Source organism: Tympanuchus pallidicinctus, unplaced genomic scaffold, assembly GCF_026119805.1.
Source record: "Tympanuchus pallidicinctus isolate F22 unplaced genomic scaffold, pur_lepc_1.0 scaffold15, whole genome shotgun sequence".
Taxonomy (NCBI): domain Eukaryota; kingdom Metazoa; phylum Chordata; class Aves; order Galliformes; family Phasianidae; genus Tympanuchus; species Tympanuchus pallidicinctus.
Window position 1 is genome coordinate 17,141,754 of NW_026294669.1, and position 21,388 is coordinate 17,163,141.

The window sequence follows — 21,388 nt, forward strand, 5'->3', positions numbered from 1 at the left end:
ATGCTAGCATATTATGAAAGTATTATCACCAAATTTCTTGATCCTTGCTTAAAAATTGAATTAGCAAAAAAGATTTGAATGAAATAGCTTTGTCAAGCAGGACAAACAGAGACAGAAAGCATAACCATTTAGCTGTATAAAAACCTGAGTAACATTGCACATCCAATTGCTGAAGTCTGGTTAGCAAAAAGAATACCAATAACCTAGATAAATTAAAAGTTGCCAATGCAAAATACATAGCTTGACTTGATAAAAAGCATTTTTGAAAGTCCAGCATTTATAGGGAGGGTAAGGACAATCCTTCAGATTTTTACCAGTAATAAATTACTCATTCTATAGGGGTGTGTGTATTTATACCACTGTCTAACATTAACAAATCCTTAACATTAAATGAATTTTGGAGAACAAGACAAAAAAAAAAAATAATCAGCAAAATGTAACAAACCACAACCAAATCTGAGATAGACTGAAGCACCAGTACAAGGTATGCTTTCAGTTCTAAAGAACACCTACTGTAAAATAAGGCAGAATTAATAGATGTTTTTCATTTTGACAGCACAAGTTGAATACATGAGAGAGACCTACATATTTTCTCTCAGAATGGCAAAAAACCTCCGTACTATAGTGTATTAATGAATATACAATTATTATAAAATTAATAAAAATAATTAAAGCAATGAAACATAGGAGATGTCTACATTTCTCTACATTTTATCTAGTTTTTAAGCTGTATTGGTGACTTACTAACAAAAAACACAGCCTTTTTGATTGGTTTGTCAGTTGTACAAGTAATATCCACAGCAAAGCACCTCTGAGAGTTTCTGCTTCAGAAGTTAAAAGTTTTACCTGAAACAGGATGGCAGTATAAAAATCAAGTAGGTAAATATAGTTATGTGCACATGAAAACAAAAATCTTTGTTCCAGGTATGTTTAAACTGGAACATATGGCTTGCTGGAAGATGCCCCGATCTAGTTCAGAGATCAGAGCATTACCTATGGGGGAAGTGTACTGTTGTGAGAAGAAACATTACTAGCAAAGCAGTAGAACATTTCTTTTCCATGGCTACATTCCTGGGGATGCAAGATAGTCAAAACAAACCCAGCTGTCATCACTAGCACACCCACAGCAAGGATCAGGCAGGAGATGAGATTATCTGAATGGTTCCATCGCTCTTCAGACAGCCTTAGATAACACGCTGTTGGGATGATAAAAACAAGTGGGGTAGCACTCAGAACTCCCTGCACATGGGAAACAAAAATAAGAAAACTCTAATAAGCATGAATACTTAGAACCTGAAGAACAAGAACCTGAAATGGTAAATAGCTGTTATAGATTGATGCAGCAGTAAAGCTGGAGAATAGAGGCCTTTTCCAGCACTGCTAAATAGAAAACTTCCTTTTCCAATTCACAAATAGTTTGTAAAAGACTATCTGTGCTTTGGTGATACAGAGTATTTTATGTTTGGAAAACTTCCACTAGATCATTAGATATGATTAGCAGAAGTTTCTAAGAAGCTAGCTTCAGAAGGTCCAAACATAATAGTTCTTCAGTGTGATAACTGACATAAAATATTTAAGATCATTTCACCTGGGAGTCTAGATCTGCCTTTGAAGAAGTGGAAATAGCATGTAGCATGTCAAAGAATTGTGATAAGTTTTATGACTTGATTTACAGCAACTTCTCTGTGAAAGCTATGCTCCCTTACAGAGTAAACATCCCTTACTAAAAATTCAGCTTCTCTTTAATTGTTACGCATATAAATATAGATTAAAAGCAAATTATCAAAAACTATAGTAGAGACAATGTTGATTAATACTTGAGTAGCAAGCCAATAAATCATTTTATGCACAAATTTTGAATATCTGTCACAAACTTTAAGAAAGCTTTTTGCTTTAACTAAATTATGGTGAGGTGGCAATTCAACATACAGAATACCTTTACCTCACTGTACACTCTTCTGTACATCTTAACAGGTTCTGTCATAAAGAGTGATCAGTACTTGCAAGAAATATTTTTCATAAAAAATAAGGCTCACAAGTATGCGAAGAAAGGCAAATCAGCATTATAAGATACTAAGTCTGTAGACACTCGACTGCCTCATGACTGAATGTTTTCCCTGGAGAACTGACAGCAGACAAACATGCAAGCTTGTACTTCGTTTTAAAAGCAGAAAACAGTGAAAAGGTAAGCAGTCAAAAGTGGCAGTAAATGCCATCTCCAGTGAAGAACCAGAAAGCAGTAGAAAGCAGTCCTACTATAGGACCAAAAGTCTGCTGAGATCAGTTCTCCTTCTTATACAAAAACCTCATTCATTAATATTAAACTTAGTCCATTCTGCCAGCAGCAAACAAGACCCCAAACATTCTTTGTAAGCACAGTTACATCCCAGAAATACATGTACCTCTAATGTCAGCTTGTCTCAAGATATGAGCTACCCACTCAAAAGCCTAGCTAACAACTTCTGTTTGAATCCAAACAGAACTTGGCTTGACTGTTCACTAAATGCTTAGGCGTCTTTGGGTAAACATACTGCATTGATGGAATATTTACTTATGAGAATTACTTTAAAATAATTCAAATAGGAATTGAATATTTATTGATGCTAAAAAAAAAACTCATCTACTGTTCTCTAATTTAAATGTATCCTTAAAACATGTAAGAACTTAATACACACACATATAGAAATAAGATGCGCACACAGTTAATGAGGTTCATTTTACTAGGATTCAGATATTTGATCCAAACAGGCTTGTATACATGCACAAATATAGATATTTTATTAGTGTGTATATATGTACACAAATCAATTTCATTCACTTGTGATATAAAAAAAACAGGAAAAAAAAGATAGAAAAGAAATTACCATGTCACAAGTGAGGACCACTGCTTATTTTCAGATAGTTATAATTTGGAAAAGGTTAGCTGAGAAGAAACTGTGTAGGTAAGCATTTAAAAAAGGAGGGCAACTGGATAGTTCATCTGAATATCCAGATCAGCAGTATAAAATGCAAGCATGCTCTGCAATATCATTGCTAAAGAATCACTCACTACCTCTCAGTGAACAGATAAACTGCACTGTAGATTAGAACAGTGTAAATGTACTTGAATGTATCATGTAGCATAAAAAATAACCTCCCACAGTTTGGTAAACAAAGCAGTTCTCATAAAATCAGGTTATGATATTCATGTACAAAATCATTCAGTTTTGCTCCCTGCTAAACCCAGCAGGTAAAATTTCCAAGTTGCTATGAATTCCTAAAAAAAAAAAAAAAAAAGCCATCCAACCACTTGAAGTTTTCTCCCTAAACATTCTCTCTAATTTAATTACATTGCATAATTCCCTTTTCTTCTGAAATTAATATAAACAATTTTAACATTTCTAACTGAATGCATAAGATTTCTGCTAAAGCTACAGATAAATCAGAACTCTGCTTTATGATTTATTAAATAGAAGAGTACACAGATTCACTTACATTGAGCTCTAAAACTATTCCAAGGCAATCATACACTAACGATACACCAGTCACCACAGCAATGATCATTACTGTCACAACAATATGGAAAAGCGTTGAGAGGCCCCCGTGGAAAAATACATTGGCAATCACCTGAAACAGAATCACAACTTTAAACCTTGATTTTGCTCTCTATTTAAACAAATAGCTTATAACAAATCTTCTAATGTTAAGAAACAAAGAATGGCTGAGAATATACTGATTGAACCTTACCTTTGTTGCTCCAAGAAAACATCATCTGCTTCCAAAAGTAACTCTTAACAAATATTAACAAAAATCACAGAACACTTTCCAGACTGGCTTAGTACAACTTCAGGATTCATTTTCCTTTCATTTGGATGTTACAGAATAAACCCAGTTTCTATTGTTTATTGAACAAATGGATTTCCTCAACAGAAATACTTTAATCAGGCAGAACTGAGAGGCATAACAAATATGCTATTTTTAGCTATTCAGCATAATATCAACAGTAGCACTTACACCAATCCTGGAATTCCATGCAGCCCTTATAGCTATTAGTATTATTATATCATTATATTATATTATTATAATATTATATATTATTATATTGCCAGAATCTAAACAGTACATGTACCATCATATTCAGAACAGCATGCAGCAGAACAAGATATGTTAATAACCATTACACATCAATCATTGACTTCAACAACAAGTGAGAACACTAGTAACATATCAACATTGTTTAAGGGAGAACGTAACACATGCTTACCTCTCTAGTGACAAAACATTCTAGAGGGAAGGTCAGAATTACAGTAACTCCATAACAAAACCTTCCAAACGTAGCAAGGTTGTCATCTCTACAGTAGTTTTCAAATATGTCTCCTGAGGTATAGCAAAACATCAATTAGATTGAACTTGCCTCATTTGCTTATTTGTAAACTGAAGAATAAGTTAATAGAATCGCTGGAGTAATAGAGACTTCCTAATTCCCTTTCCTCTTACATCAAGAAGTTTTAATATATACATATCAGAGTGCCATCTGTCACCTTCCCCTTAGTATCAGTTTTGTTTGAAATGTTGGTGCTTACCTTGGTAGGAAATAGAAAAAGCTTACATGTGACAAGTTTTAATTTAAAAGCTTCCATTTAAAAATGTAAGTCACAGAATAGTAACAATTACACAAGAAGACCAGACTCTGTGTAACAGCATTTCCCTTACAGTGTCTAATCATAGCTGGTGAGCTGCAGTGAAGAATTTCAAATATTCTGAGCCTGAATGCCCATTATAAATATATGGATTATTAACCAGAACATCTTTTTACATCTAACAACAAAAACATTGATAAAGAATTCAAATCACATTTGCTTAGTGGCTATAACAATGAATCTGGAATAACAATCCACAAGACTTAAGAAAGACTGCCAGACCACAATAAGAAAGGATGTAGTACATTGTCTATCTGGCTATTATACTATTCTACTATTTACTACTTTCAGGATCACAGTGGCAAAGAAGGAATAAAGCGTGCTTTGGAGAAAAACATCTGAAAGATTTTGACAGGAGATGCAGAAGGGAAGGCAATGTTGAGTTCTCATTTAGAGGTGGAAACACTCAAAAGGTATTTTCACCAATGAGGCTTTCACTTGGAATCTGACACCTACTACCATCTATCCAGCATCTTTGTACCCTGTCTTGGTTGATGGATAACTATGAAAATAGTTGTCCTAACTATTTAGGGCCATAATGGGTGCAAGAACACCAAAATCATACAAAGCTGTTAACAACAGGACCTGAAATTAAGGACCGCAAGAAAGCATGAAGGTTGAGGAATTGAGCAGTTTACCTTCTGTGTATCCTGTAAAAGTCACGTATCCACATGCAGCAAACAGTACACTGATAACAACAGCAAGTAAAACAGACACATGTGTGACTCGAGACCAGTTGTTTAATGTGGGTTCTTTCAGAGAGCCATATATTAAAAAGCTGTTATGGTGGCAGATGAATGCTGAAATACACATAATAGTTGAAGGAAATGAATGAATTCATGTGTGTACATATAAAATAAATTGAAGTGTGTACTCTCTCCAAGGTAGGAGAGTAGACGGAAGTTTGATATTACTCATTACTGAGCACAAACATTAAACCTACAATGAATGGAACTTCTATCTACTTGATGAAGGTTTATAGTCATCTTGAGACTACTTCAATTGCATTGCCCTAAAATGCCATAGTGTTTCTTCCCCTCTTCCCCATGAGTATAAAAAAACATCCCAAAACTTAAAAAAAAAAAAAACAAACCACACAAATTCTAGGTTCAAAAATATCCAAGTCATTTCTTAAAGTTGATCTGAAGACTGAAAATACAAAAATGACTTACCAAAAGACATCACCCCAATGGCCTGTATTGCATTTGATTTTGCAAATATCCATGCATTTTCTGATTTGGGTCTAAAACAGAAATTGTTTGTTATATTATGCTCTTTTCAACCATCGGTTACTAAAAATAATTTTGAACACTATGCTGTAACACAGAATTCCTACCTGAATTAGGCCACAGTGTTCATCAATAATAAGTTGAAACCAAAGAGATGCCTTTTTCACCTCTTGTTTTGAGGAAAGTATTCTAGGAACTAATTCTTACAGCTAAAACTGTTTCAGCAACCAATTATGTAAATAAATTATTCAAGTCATCATTTATCAAGAAACAGTAAACGAGAAGATAAATGCTGTTACAAGCTTTGGATGAGGTCTTCTCAATCCAAACCTCCGACTATTTGAAGGCATTTTATTCTTCTGAGTTTACACATGTAATGCACTGTTTCTAGAGACTTATTTGTAGACCATATATCAAGTGAGGCAGTTTGTCTCCATTTACACCTTTTTCAACTGTTCCTCATCTTGAAGGAAGCTAGTTCCTAAATTAATGATAAAAGTTGAAGAAAATATACAGAGATGTTGATAACCAGGCAAGAACGCATTATCTTCCATGTCTCTAAGATAGATGCCCAATTTTGGACCTTAGAGAAGGACTACAGAAATCTGTAAGCAATCTTCGTTAAAATCCATTTGATATATGAAGAAGTTTCCTAAAGAATCAAAATGAAGGGAAACATCCTTTCCCAAGCTTGCAATTTTCTAAAAAATATACCTGGAATTCACAAGTTCAGCCTTTTTTTTTTTTTTTTTTTTAATGCTAAAGCATAGACAAAGCATGAGTACAGAAAAGCTTGCTCTTAACAAGTGTACTGCTGCTAGCTTTGATTGCTCCATTTTTATTTAAATTTTTTATTTAGTTCTTCAAAGGTAACATTGGCAGCTTTGCCTCTCCCTCTACCTGATAAGTGAGTGATTTTGATAGCACAGCATAATCCACTACAGCTAAGTTCCACTGCTAGCAAATTTTTAAACCAAATTAAAGAAAAAAGTTCTGTTGCCACTTGTTTCTGTTTTGAGTACTCATTATTTCTTCATTACTTAAATAGTCAAGTCTTCCTTTTCCATATTAAACACCTAATTTCTAGTATCCAGTGCACATTCAGCTTAGGCTTAAAACAGCTTTTAAACTACAGATGCTAACCTTAAGAAGAGAACCTGAGCACCAATATCGAGCTTGTTTTTTGAGCTTGGATGCTCTATATATTTGACTAGCATGCAGTTTCTAATATTAAGCACTTGAATACAGCCCTCCTAAAACATACTTCAGCACATAGATGTAATCAAATCTAAGGATTAAATAAATATTGTGCATTTATCTTGTGAAACAGACATTCTGATCAAACATAACTGCTGTTGCTCCTTATATAGAGTAGCTGTCTTTAATTTGATACCAGTGATTTCAAACCACTAGAGATGTCTGTGAATAGTTCATATTCACAATTATTAATGCCTTTTTCAGGAAACTATTCACATTTGATTCAAGAAGCAGTAACAGTATCAAATATAGACTACAGAAAATAACATTACAACTATTCAATTCCATCACCACTAGAGGTCAGCTTTAATATCAAATATACAGAATGGAAATCTGTTGTATCCTTTGATGACACAATTTTTGAAAGTCAACTTAGTGCTTTTCTATTCACAGTCAGTATTTAGATTATCTAATGTCCAACACAGAAAAAAATATTTCTAAAACAAACAGAAATAAAGAATGCATGTATATTAAACACTGCTCTATTAGACAATCACAACAATTCCACACATTTTTCTCTGAAATATAGCACACCCTATGAAACTATCCAGCCATATCAAATTCCTACAAATATGGACTTAAAAAATGGAATTAGAAAGTATATGAATTTTATTTGAAACATTGTGAATGAAGTAGTCAAATAATTTAAAAACAGTCAAAATGTATCAGGAACTAACTTCCCCACTGCAGTGTTAGCTCATGCACTGGCAATATGCAGATTGAAACACTGCTTGGTTTTTCTGAATGAATGGCAAATCAGACAAGGAGGACTACTTGGAAGTGGGGAGGGAGTCCAAAAGAACAAATCCTGTCCAGATCCACAATTTTAACAGTCAGCAAATGCCACGTCATAGCAAGCACATTGTCACAGATGACACATGCAACAGTATACACAGCTCAGCATTTCTTACAGTAAGTTACATAATCCTCCATATATTTTCAAAGACATTCTCAAACCTTGGGAATAGGCAGATCTCACACCGGTGTGCTATGTAAACTAACAAGTGAAAGGAACACATGAATACTCACTATTTCCAGATTCCAATTAAACTTCATGTAAAATATTTGCATAACAGAATTTCATCTAATACATGCTTTTAGGTGAAAACCAAATGATTTCACAAAGACTTGAGAAATACATGATAAAAAGATCCAGTAGTGAGTATCATGGTCTAGGAACAAGTACGCTAGCCACATGCAGTGTAAGGAAAGCATACATAAATTTATGTGAACATGTAGGTAGGTGCATACAGAGGCTGACAAAGTATACCAGAATACCAGGTAACACTTTACCTGCTTGGCTCTCAAACCTGCTGCTACTTCTAAAGACACTTTTGCTTTGTTTTGACAAGGATCTTTGTTCTGACCCAACCTGATCTACTTCATTGTTATTGGAACCATGAGTGAAAGATTTCATCTTCTGCTCTCACAAGAACAGCAGTAGCTGTGAACACCCACAAATGATAAAAAGTAAACCAACTTATTTCTTCACTTTCAGTTTATAAAAACATAAACTATGCATGATAAAGGTTTTTCCCTCATGCTAGAGAAGAAGCATAACTCAGGCAAAACACAAAAAGTTAATATTTGTGATGCTAAATGCATTTAGAGAAAGCTGTACTATCTATAATATATAGAAGTTACAAAGCAGCATTAATGCTTGATAGACAATGTAACTGTGATTGTTAAACAGCACAGACAAGGTAAAGCAATATACCAACCCTACTTAGAGCTACTTAAATCTCCATTTTTCCTTAATGAAGAAAGGGCCTGTAAATACAAGCTTGAGTCTTACTGTTTTGAATTTCACCACAATAAAGTTTGTCTTCATTTACCGTTGGTTTAAATATAAAGAATCAACTTTCTACTTTCAAGTTATTTTTCTGAGCAGTTACTGTGATCAGCTGCCAGTTGAGTAATTCTCACATTCTATTTATGTGTAGCAATTTTCAAATTTTTTTTTCCCTGTATATTTTTGTATAACACAGATACTGGCATCATGACATTCTTCCCAAAAGATCAAATTAAAGTGATCCACCTTTATAAGATACTTAAAGTATTGCTGTATATTTGCAGTATTAAGTTACCTGAAAGCAGTGTGAGATAACTCTAATCCACTGGCTTTGATCACAGCAGATAATTTCTTAGCTGCATCAGGTGGAAATAGAGCAAGGAATAGGTCATCTAAATGCATTTTTTATCCAACATCTTAAACTACTGAGAATAAGAGCAGCAGATTTTATTTGCAGGAACATTACATCCTTCAAACAATAAGAGAATAGCCAGTCCTAATCAAAAGCAAAAAAAAAATCTCAGCTTCATATTTATCATAAGAGGAAATAAATTAAATCAAGTAATCCCTCAACAGAAATACAGGTCTTCTCTGCCCCAAGTAACAAGAAATGAAAACTCATCATGTTCCCAATTGACTCTCCCCATTCCCAAAGCGACTAAAATATAAAACAAAATGCAACACTCCTAGGCCACATAAGTGCTGTTTTCAGCCTACGGTTTCAAACACATGAAATCATTGCAAACAATAATTTTACAATAAACTTCATGAACAGAGTAAAAGAAAGCAAAAACTGTCAGCTCATAATTCCACAGAGAAGTGTTTGATATTTACACTAGATTGACAACTCAAGGATATTCACCTCAAGTCATTTCACAAAACAGAAAATATCAAACCACGTAAACAGGAGCTTTACAATCCCCAAAGAACACAGCTGAAAGGGGACTCGAGACACTTTGGATGTAAGATACATCAAACATTAGAAGTGAGACTATGATGCCTCTGCTTTATTTACAGAGAACTTAAGGTAGCAATTTTGAAGAGGTATAAGAAAAGAGACAGTACTGGAACTGTGTTGAATTTATAGAAAGAATTACTAAAGGGAAACAAGTTACAGCTTATTATAGGAGTTTAAGCATTAGGAAAGGAGGGAATAGTTTACTGTCCATATTCATTATGGTTAGATTGAGAGATAGTGAATGTGGAATGTAGCAGGAGAAACATAGTTAGGAAAACTTCCTAAATGAAGCTAGTTAAGAACAGGACTGGAAAAAAATCAAGAATAAGCTGAACAATACCTGTCAGCTGTAATAGATCTACAGTCAATTCTGCCCTGTTACAACAGCAGAGATTAAATACCCTTTCCCAGCTCCATCAAGACTTGCTATAGTTGGGCAAGTTATTTTCCTGTATGAGGATCTTGGGTGGTATCATAACCATACTTTAAGAAAATCTCAAAACTCCTCTTTTATTGAGAAGGACTCAAGTAAATGCATTACTTATTTTACTTGCTGAAATACAAGATTGGGCACATTAAAACATGTAAAGTGTGTTCTTTATTATGACTATAAAAATGAGAGAGTAAACTGCTAACAAAATATTAGAATGGGTCTTTAATAATTCAAGTATATATTAAGTAAACTGTAAAAGAAAGATGGAATGATTATGAGGTAAAAAAGTGACTAACAGTTTATTAATGTGTTAGATGAACTTATGAAAATAAGTAGAATAGGAAAACAAGCATGAAGGCAGAAGGAAAAGTCACTAAAGAATGGAGTGGTAAGACCTCAAGAACTACTCAAAAAGCAACACAACTTATTTTAAGAGACAATAAAGCCATGTACTTCATATATTTCGATGCACAACCGCTGTTGAGAAAAAGCGTTACCGTAGTAACAAAGTCAGAAGTAGCTTCTATATATAAACTTCTTCCTTTTTCAAAAGGGAATTTTGAGATTTCCCTTCCAAATACACTTTTAACACAGTAAGAAAAACAAGTCACTTAAGGAAAAATAAGGGCAAGGAGAAGAACACAGGTAGAAATCCAATGTTATTTCAAGTTCTTTATTTCTGTGGATGACACTACTTCCCTGGCACAACTTCGTAAATTACTACTTTAGTTATGTTGGAATCACAGAAGGGCCTGGGTTAAAAAGGACCACAATGATCATCTAGTCTCAACCCTACGTCCACAGTTGTCAACCACCAGACCAGGCTGCCCAGAGCCACATCCAACCTGGCTTTGAGTGCCTCCAGGGACGGGGCATCCACAACCTCCTTGGGCAGCCTGCTCCAGTGTGTCACCTCCCTGAGTGAAAAACTTCCTCCTAACATCTAACTTAAACCTTGCCATCTTATTTTAAAACTCTTCCCCTTCGTCATATCACTATCAACCCATATAGACTCTTGTAACTCCTCCTGCTTATACACTCCCTTCAAATACTAGAAGGCCACAGTGAGGTCTCCCCAGAGCCCTCTCTTGCCAGCATTAAAACACAAGTGTCCTACAATTAGCTCTTGTGCGTTTTTCTGACTGCTGTAATGTATTTGTGTGCCAATGTTTAAATAATCACAATGGAAGAATCCACTCCTTCCAGAAACATTAAAAACACTTTATGAATTTCCAATAAATAAAAAAGCACATTCAGAAACTGTTTGCCATCTTTATTACTTTCACATTCAAAGTATAAGGAACAAGGGATAAATCAGACCATCTAGGCCAATAATGAAAGTTACTAGATTAATAACACTTTTTTACACTATAATTATAGAAATATTGCCACAGCACACAGTCACGAGTGTATTTACGTAGAAAATTCCAATATCCAACATGAAGCACTACTTTCAGAGCACAAATGCTGGAAAACACTTTTGCCTGGTTGTATGTTTTCTCAAATGACAAAGTCATTTGACTTCTGTTACTGTACTGTTCACTTATTTTCCTTATTTCAATTTTTTGAAATAAGGAATTTCAAATTCTATTATGAAATCATTAACATTAACAAAAAAATACTGCTAAGATGCTACCTGTTTTGGATTCCTGATATCGGCCAGCTGACAGTAATGGACAAATAGACAAATTCTCAAATGACAGGCAATCTCACGCTGAAGAACTAGCTGCTATTACAGGGCTCACCAACATTTTCCAATTCATCTGTCAGGCTTTTTTTGAGACTTTGTAACTTTGCATATATGCAATGGAAGGAAGAAAAAATGGATTCAAATTTTAGTAGTTCATTTTTTATTACTATCAGTAGAATTTGACTTCTTCAAATATATGTTCCTACTAAAACAACCACATTCAAAACTATAGACAAAGTAAGAATGATGCAACTGATTATACATCCCAAAAATTTGCTTTCTAGCAAGGGTAAGAATACTTACACCTGTGGATCGAGCGTTACTGTCCTCACCATCACAATAACCAGGATGACAATGGTTAAAAGCAAAGAAACAAGAGATACCTGTAAAACACACAAATTCAGTCAGTAAACTGCTGAAAAGACCTATTCTAAGCAGTGCAATTTTTAGAAAGACTTATTAACCAGCTACATTTCTAATTATCACATCAAATATTTATATTTATAATCCTGTGCCTTGTCCTACACCATCACCTTTTCATTTGTTATTCTCTTTAGATCTAAAGTGACAAATTGCAATTTAACAGTAAGATATATATTTCCATTTAAATATTTGTCATCAGTAGTGCGCAGTATTTCAAGACCTGATTTGCAACACATACTGCTCTAAAAAAAAAAATAATAATAATAAAATATCTGCATCTACTAACAGTAGATGGGAAAAACTAGCCATTCATGTAGAGACCAGAGTGTTGTTTATACTTCTTTAAGTTGTCTGGTATTTCCTGGGTCAGAAAATGGTCTGAACTTCAAAAATATTTAAATTTGTTGTATCTAGTTGGATGCAATTCAATTCAAATACCTTGAGTTATGCATGACTGGCACTTATTTTCTAATGGCATATAAAAAAAGTTTACCTTTCCCAATTTTGCTATGTCACGATACAAAGATAAAGGCAAGGTAAAGATGATAGTGGTAAAAAGAATTATGAAGCGACGATCAACAAGCACATTTTCTGATCCAACTGAAACAAAGAAGCAAGTAAGTTACTTCTCTAAGAGCTGACATGAGAAATATATTAGTCACACTCAGAAGTCTAACAACTACAAACTTCAATGCTAAGCACATTTCAAGATAAATAACAGTGAAATAAAGTCTAAGTATTAACAGGGATGCTATACAGAGCACATGCACAATCAGAATATTTCTGCAAATTTAACCAACAGTTCATCCTACATGCAAGTGTAATGCTCTAATCGGATAATAACAGCAGGGTGGCAAAGTCCTTGCCTACAGCAAAGAACAAGACCAAATACAGCAGATAAAGAAATGAAGGAAAAGAGCTGCTTACCTTCAGAAGGCCTCAGGAACACAGGAATATCCAGAAAGAGATGCCCTCAACTCCACTGCCAACCCTTAAATGATCCTACTCCACACCGTCCAGTCACTCAGAGGCACTGCACACACCTGAGCTGCCCTGGGTTGGCCCTGTCTTCCCACCAGGTGCTCAATCACCGTTTCAAGCTATGACTAAGTATTTCCACTACAGTTATGCACATATCCTACTCTGGAACTGTGGCATTTGTACATAGAGATTACTACTAATCCCTTCCATCATAACTGGATCAATGTTGGCAGACTGTAAGTAAAACTAACATTTCTTCCTGGATATACTGCTTAGGATTTTTTTTACAGCGCTGAGATCAATTGTTGTGCAGCAAAAGAGCAGCAAACTCTCAAAAAACAGCTGCAAAAAAGTTGAGTAGCAATTGACAAGAGCAATGCATAGTTCAAATGTACAGCTCCCTGATGCTTTGGGAGATTATAATGCCTTTTCCTCTTCTGCTTAAATAAGCATTTTACCAGCCAGGTGAAAAGATACATGTTGCTTCCATTAAAAAAAAGTCACGCTGTATATGAATTATTAGATATTCACTGTCTTTATCAAGCTGAACAAAGCATAACAGCTAAAACCATATCCTACACCTTGCAGACTACTTTAAATTATAGTCTTCCTAGTAAAATCAAGTAGTTCATACAAACGCTAATTTGCACTTCACTGCATATGTGCTGTTTTGAGTTTAGTTTGCCAATGAAACACACCTGAACTTAGCTGACTTTCTGCTGAAAGAGATAAGTACCTACAAATTACTCAATTCCACTCTGAAAACTTACAATCAGAGAAGGATAAGAAGCGTGTGAATGAAGACCTCAAAATGTTTTTACACTATCTGCAGCAATTGGATGGATGAATACAATGGGAAAGGCATTACAACAGAAGTGCAATAACAGAAGGACCAACACGATAGAAAGGTGGCTATACAGAAGGGAAAGAAGAGTGCTCACCCATATCAGAAGATTCCAGGTTTGCAGAAGAAAGCTTCACCAAAGAGAGATCTCCAGAAAGAGATCCTTCCTCAGTGGCAGTAAGCCCTTAAATGAGGTTTGAGAGGTGCAGCCAGGCTCCACCCCTTCTGGTAGCACACATGAATTGCCTTCACCTGTGCTCCCAAGGCTGACCAGTTTCAATCAGCAGTTCAGGCCATGACTCAACAGTTCTCATGTGCTATCCAAGAGACCATCTACAGTTATATATGCAGTTTATGACCAACCATACAGGCATGCTTAAATGTGCATTAAATCCATTATATTGTATGCAAGTCATCCAGAACTATTTACTAAATGCAGTGTTAGTATTTATGTATTTATTATAGCAAACATCAAAAAATATGACAAAATATATTCTTGTTATCATATCAGTGGGCAAGAATATTTGCTTCATATCATTAAATATTGCGGCCTCTTCACTAACACTGAGTACAATGAGTACCAAGGATTAGGATTTGCAATTTTGCGATTTAAAAAAAACAAACACACTTGTAAAAACAGGCTTCAAGTTCATAACTTAATTAACATTTCAGAATAATTCAGACACAAAGTAACAGGCAGATTACTACTTAAGTTTGCTACGGTACGATAAGCCTTAAATAAGTATGTTACATTCCTACCTAATAATTTTTTTCCATTCTGAAATTTTAAAACACATCTTACCTCCAGGAATTCTCAAGAACACTTTAGTTAAAGTGTCTCCAGTTATTATGTTGTAACTAATCATAGCTTAAAGAAAATTTAAAAAATGGTTAGTACAAATCAAATATAGATTATTTGATAAACCATTAAATAGACGTATTGTGTGGACTTCAGGATGGCATGCCACAATCTCCCTTGTACGAATTCTAGTTAACACCAACTTTTAAGATTAAGGCTGAAGACAAAAAAAAAAAACAAAAACAAAACAAAACAAAAAAGCTAACAATTGCCTTTCTTTATTTCAAGCAGGTACAACCTAGAAAGAATCTAATCTGATAAGCAAGGCCACTGTGCTATTACCATATATACTTAATACAGATGGGAGATAAAAAAAGGCTTTAAAATTGCTTTATTCATTTCCAACTTCAATTCTTTGTCAGTTGATATTTAAGCTTCTGTTTCAATTTAGTAATGTTTTTGTATTAACATAATAAATCAGTCCTGCAATAAAATGAACAGGGTTTCCTAGTTCATATCAGGAGTTTGTGAAATATTTCAGCCCGAAGAAATGATGAAGATAACAAATATGGATTTCCATTACTTTTTCTCATGAATAAGAACTGTGATTGTAATGTATTCTGCACAGAAAGTATGTGTGCATACACACACACACACGCACATATACTAATGTGGATAATGACCTTAACTAACACATAAACATTCACTGCTGTGAAATGATAAGTTATTAACACTATGTATGTAAATAATTTCAAGCATGTTTTGTAACTAGTTTCATGTTGAGGACTGAGGTCTTTACAACTATTTCCCATATTCTCTGTGATGTAGTAATTACACTCTTAAGTCAACCATAATGGATCAGGATTTTCAGACGTAATTCACTATTTCAGTTTAAGGGATGAACCTTGATAAAATAATTAACAGGTACCTGCAACACTGCTGCCTGCAGTAACTCCAACCTGACTCCCTTAACTATCTCAGCTACCTAAAATGACTTCAGAATAATTATTCCTAAAGGACAAATTTTGCTCTGGGACTCCTCAGTCACCAAATTCAGTCTATTTTCTCATATCATTATCACCACCTCATGCAGTCCTATGTGTGCTGCACTGTTTTTCTGGAAGCCTGCTCTTCCCTATTCTCATAGCTAAATTCTGTTGTTGATTTTTAAGTGTGTGAATTTTTGTGTTATCACACTTCAACTCATTTTTATTATTCTGGTTCTCAAATTCAGTGAATTCTTCCTCAGTCATTCTTCAGCATTCTACAATTATTTATATATTAAGAAAATACGTGCATATAGTATACTTTTTAGAGTTCTTGAAATTTATCAAGTAAAAGAATAAAATAATGTGAAAAACCTTACTATTTATAAAGCTCAGATATCCGTATTTTATGTCATCTTACCAATAAATGGATATAAAAACTGAAGAGTTGAAAGAATTAGATAACCTAAAAAACCATATGTTTTTCTGACCAGCTCTTGATAGGTGTTGGTACTGGAGAGATTTCCTCCTTTGATCAGTAATATAATGGAATAATCTGTTAAAATATAAAATTATTGTTAAACACTAGCAATTAATAAAATGCTAGAAACTAGAATTTAGTTAATACTCTTTTTCACTCTTTAAAAAAACAGGTCTGTAAAAATGAAAAACAGCAGCATTAGAAGACCGGGGAGGAGAATGGTAAGGGAAGTCACAGTAAGAAAACAGAAATCTCATCATTTTTTTAGGTAACCAACATGGATAAAAAACCAAATATGTAAGATTCAATGAACAAGGGAAAAGATTACTAACTAGATGAAACATTTCATTATATTCAGGTAGAGTAAAACACGACCAATGCCTGTGTCAAATGATTTATCTTGAAAACCAGAGACTGAGCCACTCTTGTATGAAGAAGTGCTTTGACAGAGAGCTAATGTCATAGGTGGAATGCTCCAAGACAGAACCTCATCCTTTTACGAAGAACAGTATGGAATGTGCTGTTTTTGCATGCTATGCTTTAGTATTTGAGTACCATGTAATTTTTCAGTCCGGATTACTTATACCACAGAATTTACTACATTGGATAGATGTCTTGACAGACAGGGCTAGACCTCGTTTATTCTTTCTCTGGTTTTCACTTAGCTTGTAATTCAGTATCTGTGCTTGTAATATCAGTATCAGTGCTTACTATCTTCTGTAAAGGTGACTTCTTTTTGAAGGTAAATCCATGATTATTTTTTTTTAAAGGATCACAATCAAAATATTCAAAATCATAGTTACTCTGGAAGATTTTAATTCTGCAGTACACTTGAGTGATATACAACCCACTCAATGATCATTGTCTAAATTAGAATAAAAACAGTAGACTAAAATAGGTAATTATAACACACAAATGAGATCTATTCTTCCAAATGTCATCTTGACCTAGTCTAAGAAATTAGGCTTCACCAAATAAAAGGTACACAAAAAGCAGCTTTATATATTGTACAGAGTAATTCTCTACTTTTACTAATCGGCTCAGGGGATTAGTGAGGTGAAAGTAATTCCCCATTTTTACTAAGTTCATAAACACAACTGTTTAAGCTAACATGTTCAAAATCATCTAAACTTTGCAAAAAAGAATTTCACTTTATAACACAAACTGCTTTTACAATACCTGTGATATAGGCAACCCCAAACAGAAGCAGTACTCCTAAAGGAAAACCAGCTTCTTTCATTGAATAGGGAAGTCCTGTAAAAAAAAAAAAAAAAAAAAAAAAAACCTAAGAAATTACAGAAGAACTTTTACAAATATTTATTTATAATGACAAAAATAAAGAAATATTTGGATTAAAAAATAAACTGCTTTCAATCTCCCAGATTGGACCAGAAAGAGTTAATAACTTCAGAAAAGGTTAAGACAAAGGGCCACCTCTGTGTGAGAAGCACATGTTTAACCAGTACTTTCTGGTCATTACAGAACAAAAGGCTGTAGGGTATTTATTCAGACCTGATCTCAGCTGACAAAATTGAATTTTCATATAGTAAGAGAATAAAAGTAGAAAAAAAATTCTTCAGCAAAAACAGCAAAAAATGGAAGGACAGCACTTTTCTCAACACTGCATAGTCATGTACACAAACAAGGCTGAACACATGCTACTGAAAAGTACACATACCTATAATACCTGATCCTATGATGGAGTTGATAATGTTAAATCCAGCTGATGCCAGATCACCATTTCTTCCTTTATTCCTGGGCTTACTAACCAGGGCTGTATGGTCATCTGTTTCTATCTGTTTCAGGAAGACAAGGATGAGATTAAAAATAGGTGATAACATGAGTTTTACATATATTTTAAAAGGTTGCTTCAAACCAGAAAAAAAGAATTACTTTCATTGACACAGATTTGTAAAGGTATTTTGATAATTACATTTACTTTTTCCAGTGAGAAATCAAAGGGGTGCAAAGCATCTAATTCCTTCATAAGCCTGAGCCATAATCTTCCGTAATTAATTTTTCTCTGAAAAAATATAAGTAGAAGAAGAAAAATCTATAAAAACTCAGAGTTAGGCTGTTAAGGAGCTTTATAGTAGTGTTGAAAAGGCAGAAATACTAATCAAGTATTTTGGAAAATATTTTGATTAATCTTATGGCTCAGTAAAAATAGCCCCCCTGAATCTGGGGAATTAAATCAATTTCAAAAGTTACTTGTGAAGTATGTCAACATATTAAGGTGTTCTAATTCAAAGTTTTCTCTGTTCTTTTCTATATTTCTGTGTCTTTCAGTAGTTTATTTTATCATCAAAAGTAAATGACACCATAGGATTGGGTAGCCCCAGAAGGTTTCTGAGGGAAGGTCTGATACAAAGCAAAATTTAAGGTGCACATTTGTAGCAGCTCCAGCAACTGAAGAAGTTATCTGCAAAAAGAATCTCTGCATGAGCATGTAGTAGTCCTCTTTGCCAGAGGACATCCTAGCTTTGCTCTTTATAATGCCAATATTTTAAAAGAAATCATGTAATTAAAAAAGGAACATGCATTTAACAGAGAAAATGCCTTTTGATTTTTCTACAAAAACAAAACATTGTACACTTACCATGAAAATAAAACCATTATTTCATGGATGCAAGAGCCTATTTAACACGTATATCTTCTAGTACAAACTCAACAGCTACTTATTTAATTGAATACTTTAACCCTTAAGCAATAATAACATTAGAATAGTAATGCTGTCTTAGATTAAAGGCCTGTATTGTCTGGTACCTCATTTTTAGCAGTAGCCAATGGAAGGTTCATTGGAAGATTACCTCGTCCTAGCTTTCAACATCTTGCATACCTTGGTACATCTTGGCTTATTCTTGTTGTGTTAACTTCCTTAAGCAATTATTCCTTGAACGTGCCCTTTTAAGAAGCTCTGCATATTCTCTAGCCTCTGCAATGTCCTGTGGCAAAAAGTTCCACACCTTAATTATGCATTACATGAAACTTTTTTTTTGGTGAATTTGCCATTAAACATTCCAGATGGTTTCTCCAACAAACTTGCATCACCACAGAGAAAACAACCATCATTTCCTACTTCTTCTCTCCATATCACACCTAGTTTTACAGGTGTAGTGGAAATACTAAGTCACAACCTGAAACAGTGATTGAGCACCTGGTGGGAAGGCAGGGTCAACACAGGGGAGCTCAGGTGCATGCGATGCCCCTCAGCAACCAGAAGGGGTAAAGGCAGGCTCCACCCCTTTCCAGTCCTCATTTAAGAGTTGGCAGTGAAGGTAAGTGAATCTTGTTAGAGATTCTTACCTGCTTGAGGCCTCCTGAAGGTAAGCAGATTTTCCCCATTTTGTTTTTGTATCTGTGGCTGCTGCATTTGGAGTTGTTTGTTTTTTGTTATAGCATGGGGTTATGACACCTTGTTATCATTGCTAAACTTTCTATTACATTTACAGCATTACAAAAGGTAGGATTCTTCCCCCGTGGAGTTTATTCTAGACTTATGAGTAGACTATGTGATCTGATACATGCAGCAGGAGTATTCCTTGAACTTCAATGACTTCTGCTACCTATAGCATAGCTCGTAAAGAACTCTGCTAAACTAGAATAGCCTACTTCCCTATTTTGAGTAATTACTGGAATAAGAACACAGTGCTTTCTGTACAGTTCAAAAGCCTTATAGCCCTTAAAACTATCACAGCAACAGGCTCTTGGAGTGGCTCTTAAGAACTGTGAGACCAACTGTATGCCACCAAACAGCTGGGCTTGCCCACAGTCATACTGATAGAATCAAAGAATCACGGAATTGTTAAGGGTGGAAAAGATCACTAATGCCATCTCATCCAACCTATTCGCACCATGCCCACTGACTGCATCCCTCGGTACTACATTTCCATGGTTTCAGAACGTCTTCGGGGACAGTGACTCCACCATCTTCCTAGGTGGTCTGTGTCAGAGCATTACAATTCTTTCTGAGAATAACTTTTTCCCTGGTGTAACTTAAAGCTCTCCCCTCATCCTATTGCTGTTGAATGGGAGAAGAGACTGAACACACCTTGCCACAACCTCCTTTCAGGGAGTTGCAGAGATCAGCGAGGTCTGCCCTGAGCCTCTTCTCCTAATGGAACAATCCTAGCATATATTGATCATGACAGACCCACCAGGACTCAAAGTACCTGAGTTCTAGCATCCAAGTGAGAGCCAATTTTGGCTGTATCAAGCAGTCATAGAAATATACATAGGCTCACCAGTTTACTTTATTCTTATTCTGCTGGGTACCTACAGCTCAATTCTTTTTCATTGAGTTAAAGAGAAACTCAGAGATAACAAAAGCTAGGGCTGCTGCCAGTCTCACAAAGCCCGACGAGAGCCCAGTCCGCAGCAAAAACCATCGCCCCTCGAGCTCCGCAGCCCCCTACAAGAAGCCGCTAAGCGCCGCCGATCTCACCTGCGGAGCCCCGGCCGGTGGCTGCTCGATCCCGCCACGCTCCATGGCCGCGTGCCGCTCTCCTCGCGCCTCCGAACCCCCGCGGACCCCTGAGGAGAAGCGGAGAAGCGCGGGGCAGCTCTCGCGCTCCTCCCGGGCAGCCTCCATGTGGGCGGCGCGGGCTCCTCTCTGGCGGGGGGGAGGCACGGCGGTCGGCCGCCTCCCGCCTTTCCACGTGCAGCCGGCCGGTCTCGCTCCACATCGCCCGCCTGCACCGGGGCCGTGCCCGTATGCAGAGCCGTTACTGCGTTCTTTTTTTCCCTCGGTCAGGTTGAGCTACTTGAAAAGAGGTAAAATTACTGTGCCGATGTTTGGAATCCTTAGTTACGTCAGTTATCTTCAGCTGAGAGCTC

The 21,388-nt window shown here is 35.5% G+C and overlaps 1 protein-coding gene across 2 annotated transcripts; it reads right to left on the minus strand.

Annotated features, from left to right (window-relative positions):
* Positions 1-470: 470 nt before the first annotated feature.
* On the minus strand, positions 471-21,141 carry SLC38A11 (solute carrier family 38 member 11). Of its 2 annotated transcripts, XM_052676008.1 has the most exons (12): positions 20,997-21,141; positions 18,231-18,348; positions 17,732-17,806; positions 16,493-16,627; positions 15,089-15,154; positions 12,955-13,061; positions 12,342-12,421; positions 5,852-5,922; positions 5,318-5,479; positions 4,244-4,356; positions 3,475-3,606; positions 471-1,239 (listed from the first exon to the last, which is right to left on the minus strand). In XM_052676008.1, the coding sequence occupies exons 1-12, from the start codon at positions 21,039-21,041 to the stop codon at positions 994-996; spliced, it is 1,350 nt and encodes a 449-aa protein (XP_052531968.1). In that variant the 5' UTR covers positions 21,042-21,141; the 3' UTR covers positions 471-993. The 2 variants fall into 2 exon arrangements, with proteins under 2 accessions (XP_052531968.1, XP_052531967.1); XM_052676007.1 differs by lacking the exons at positions 15,089-15,154; positions 16,493-16,627; positions 17,732-17,806; positions 18,231-18,348; positions 20,997-21,141 and adding an exon at positions 14,384-14,538.
* Positions 21,142-21,388: the final 247 nt, after the last annotated feature.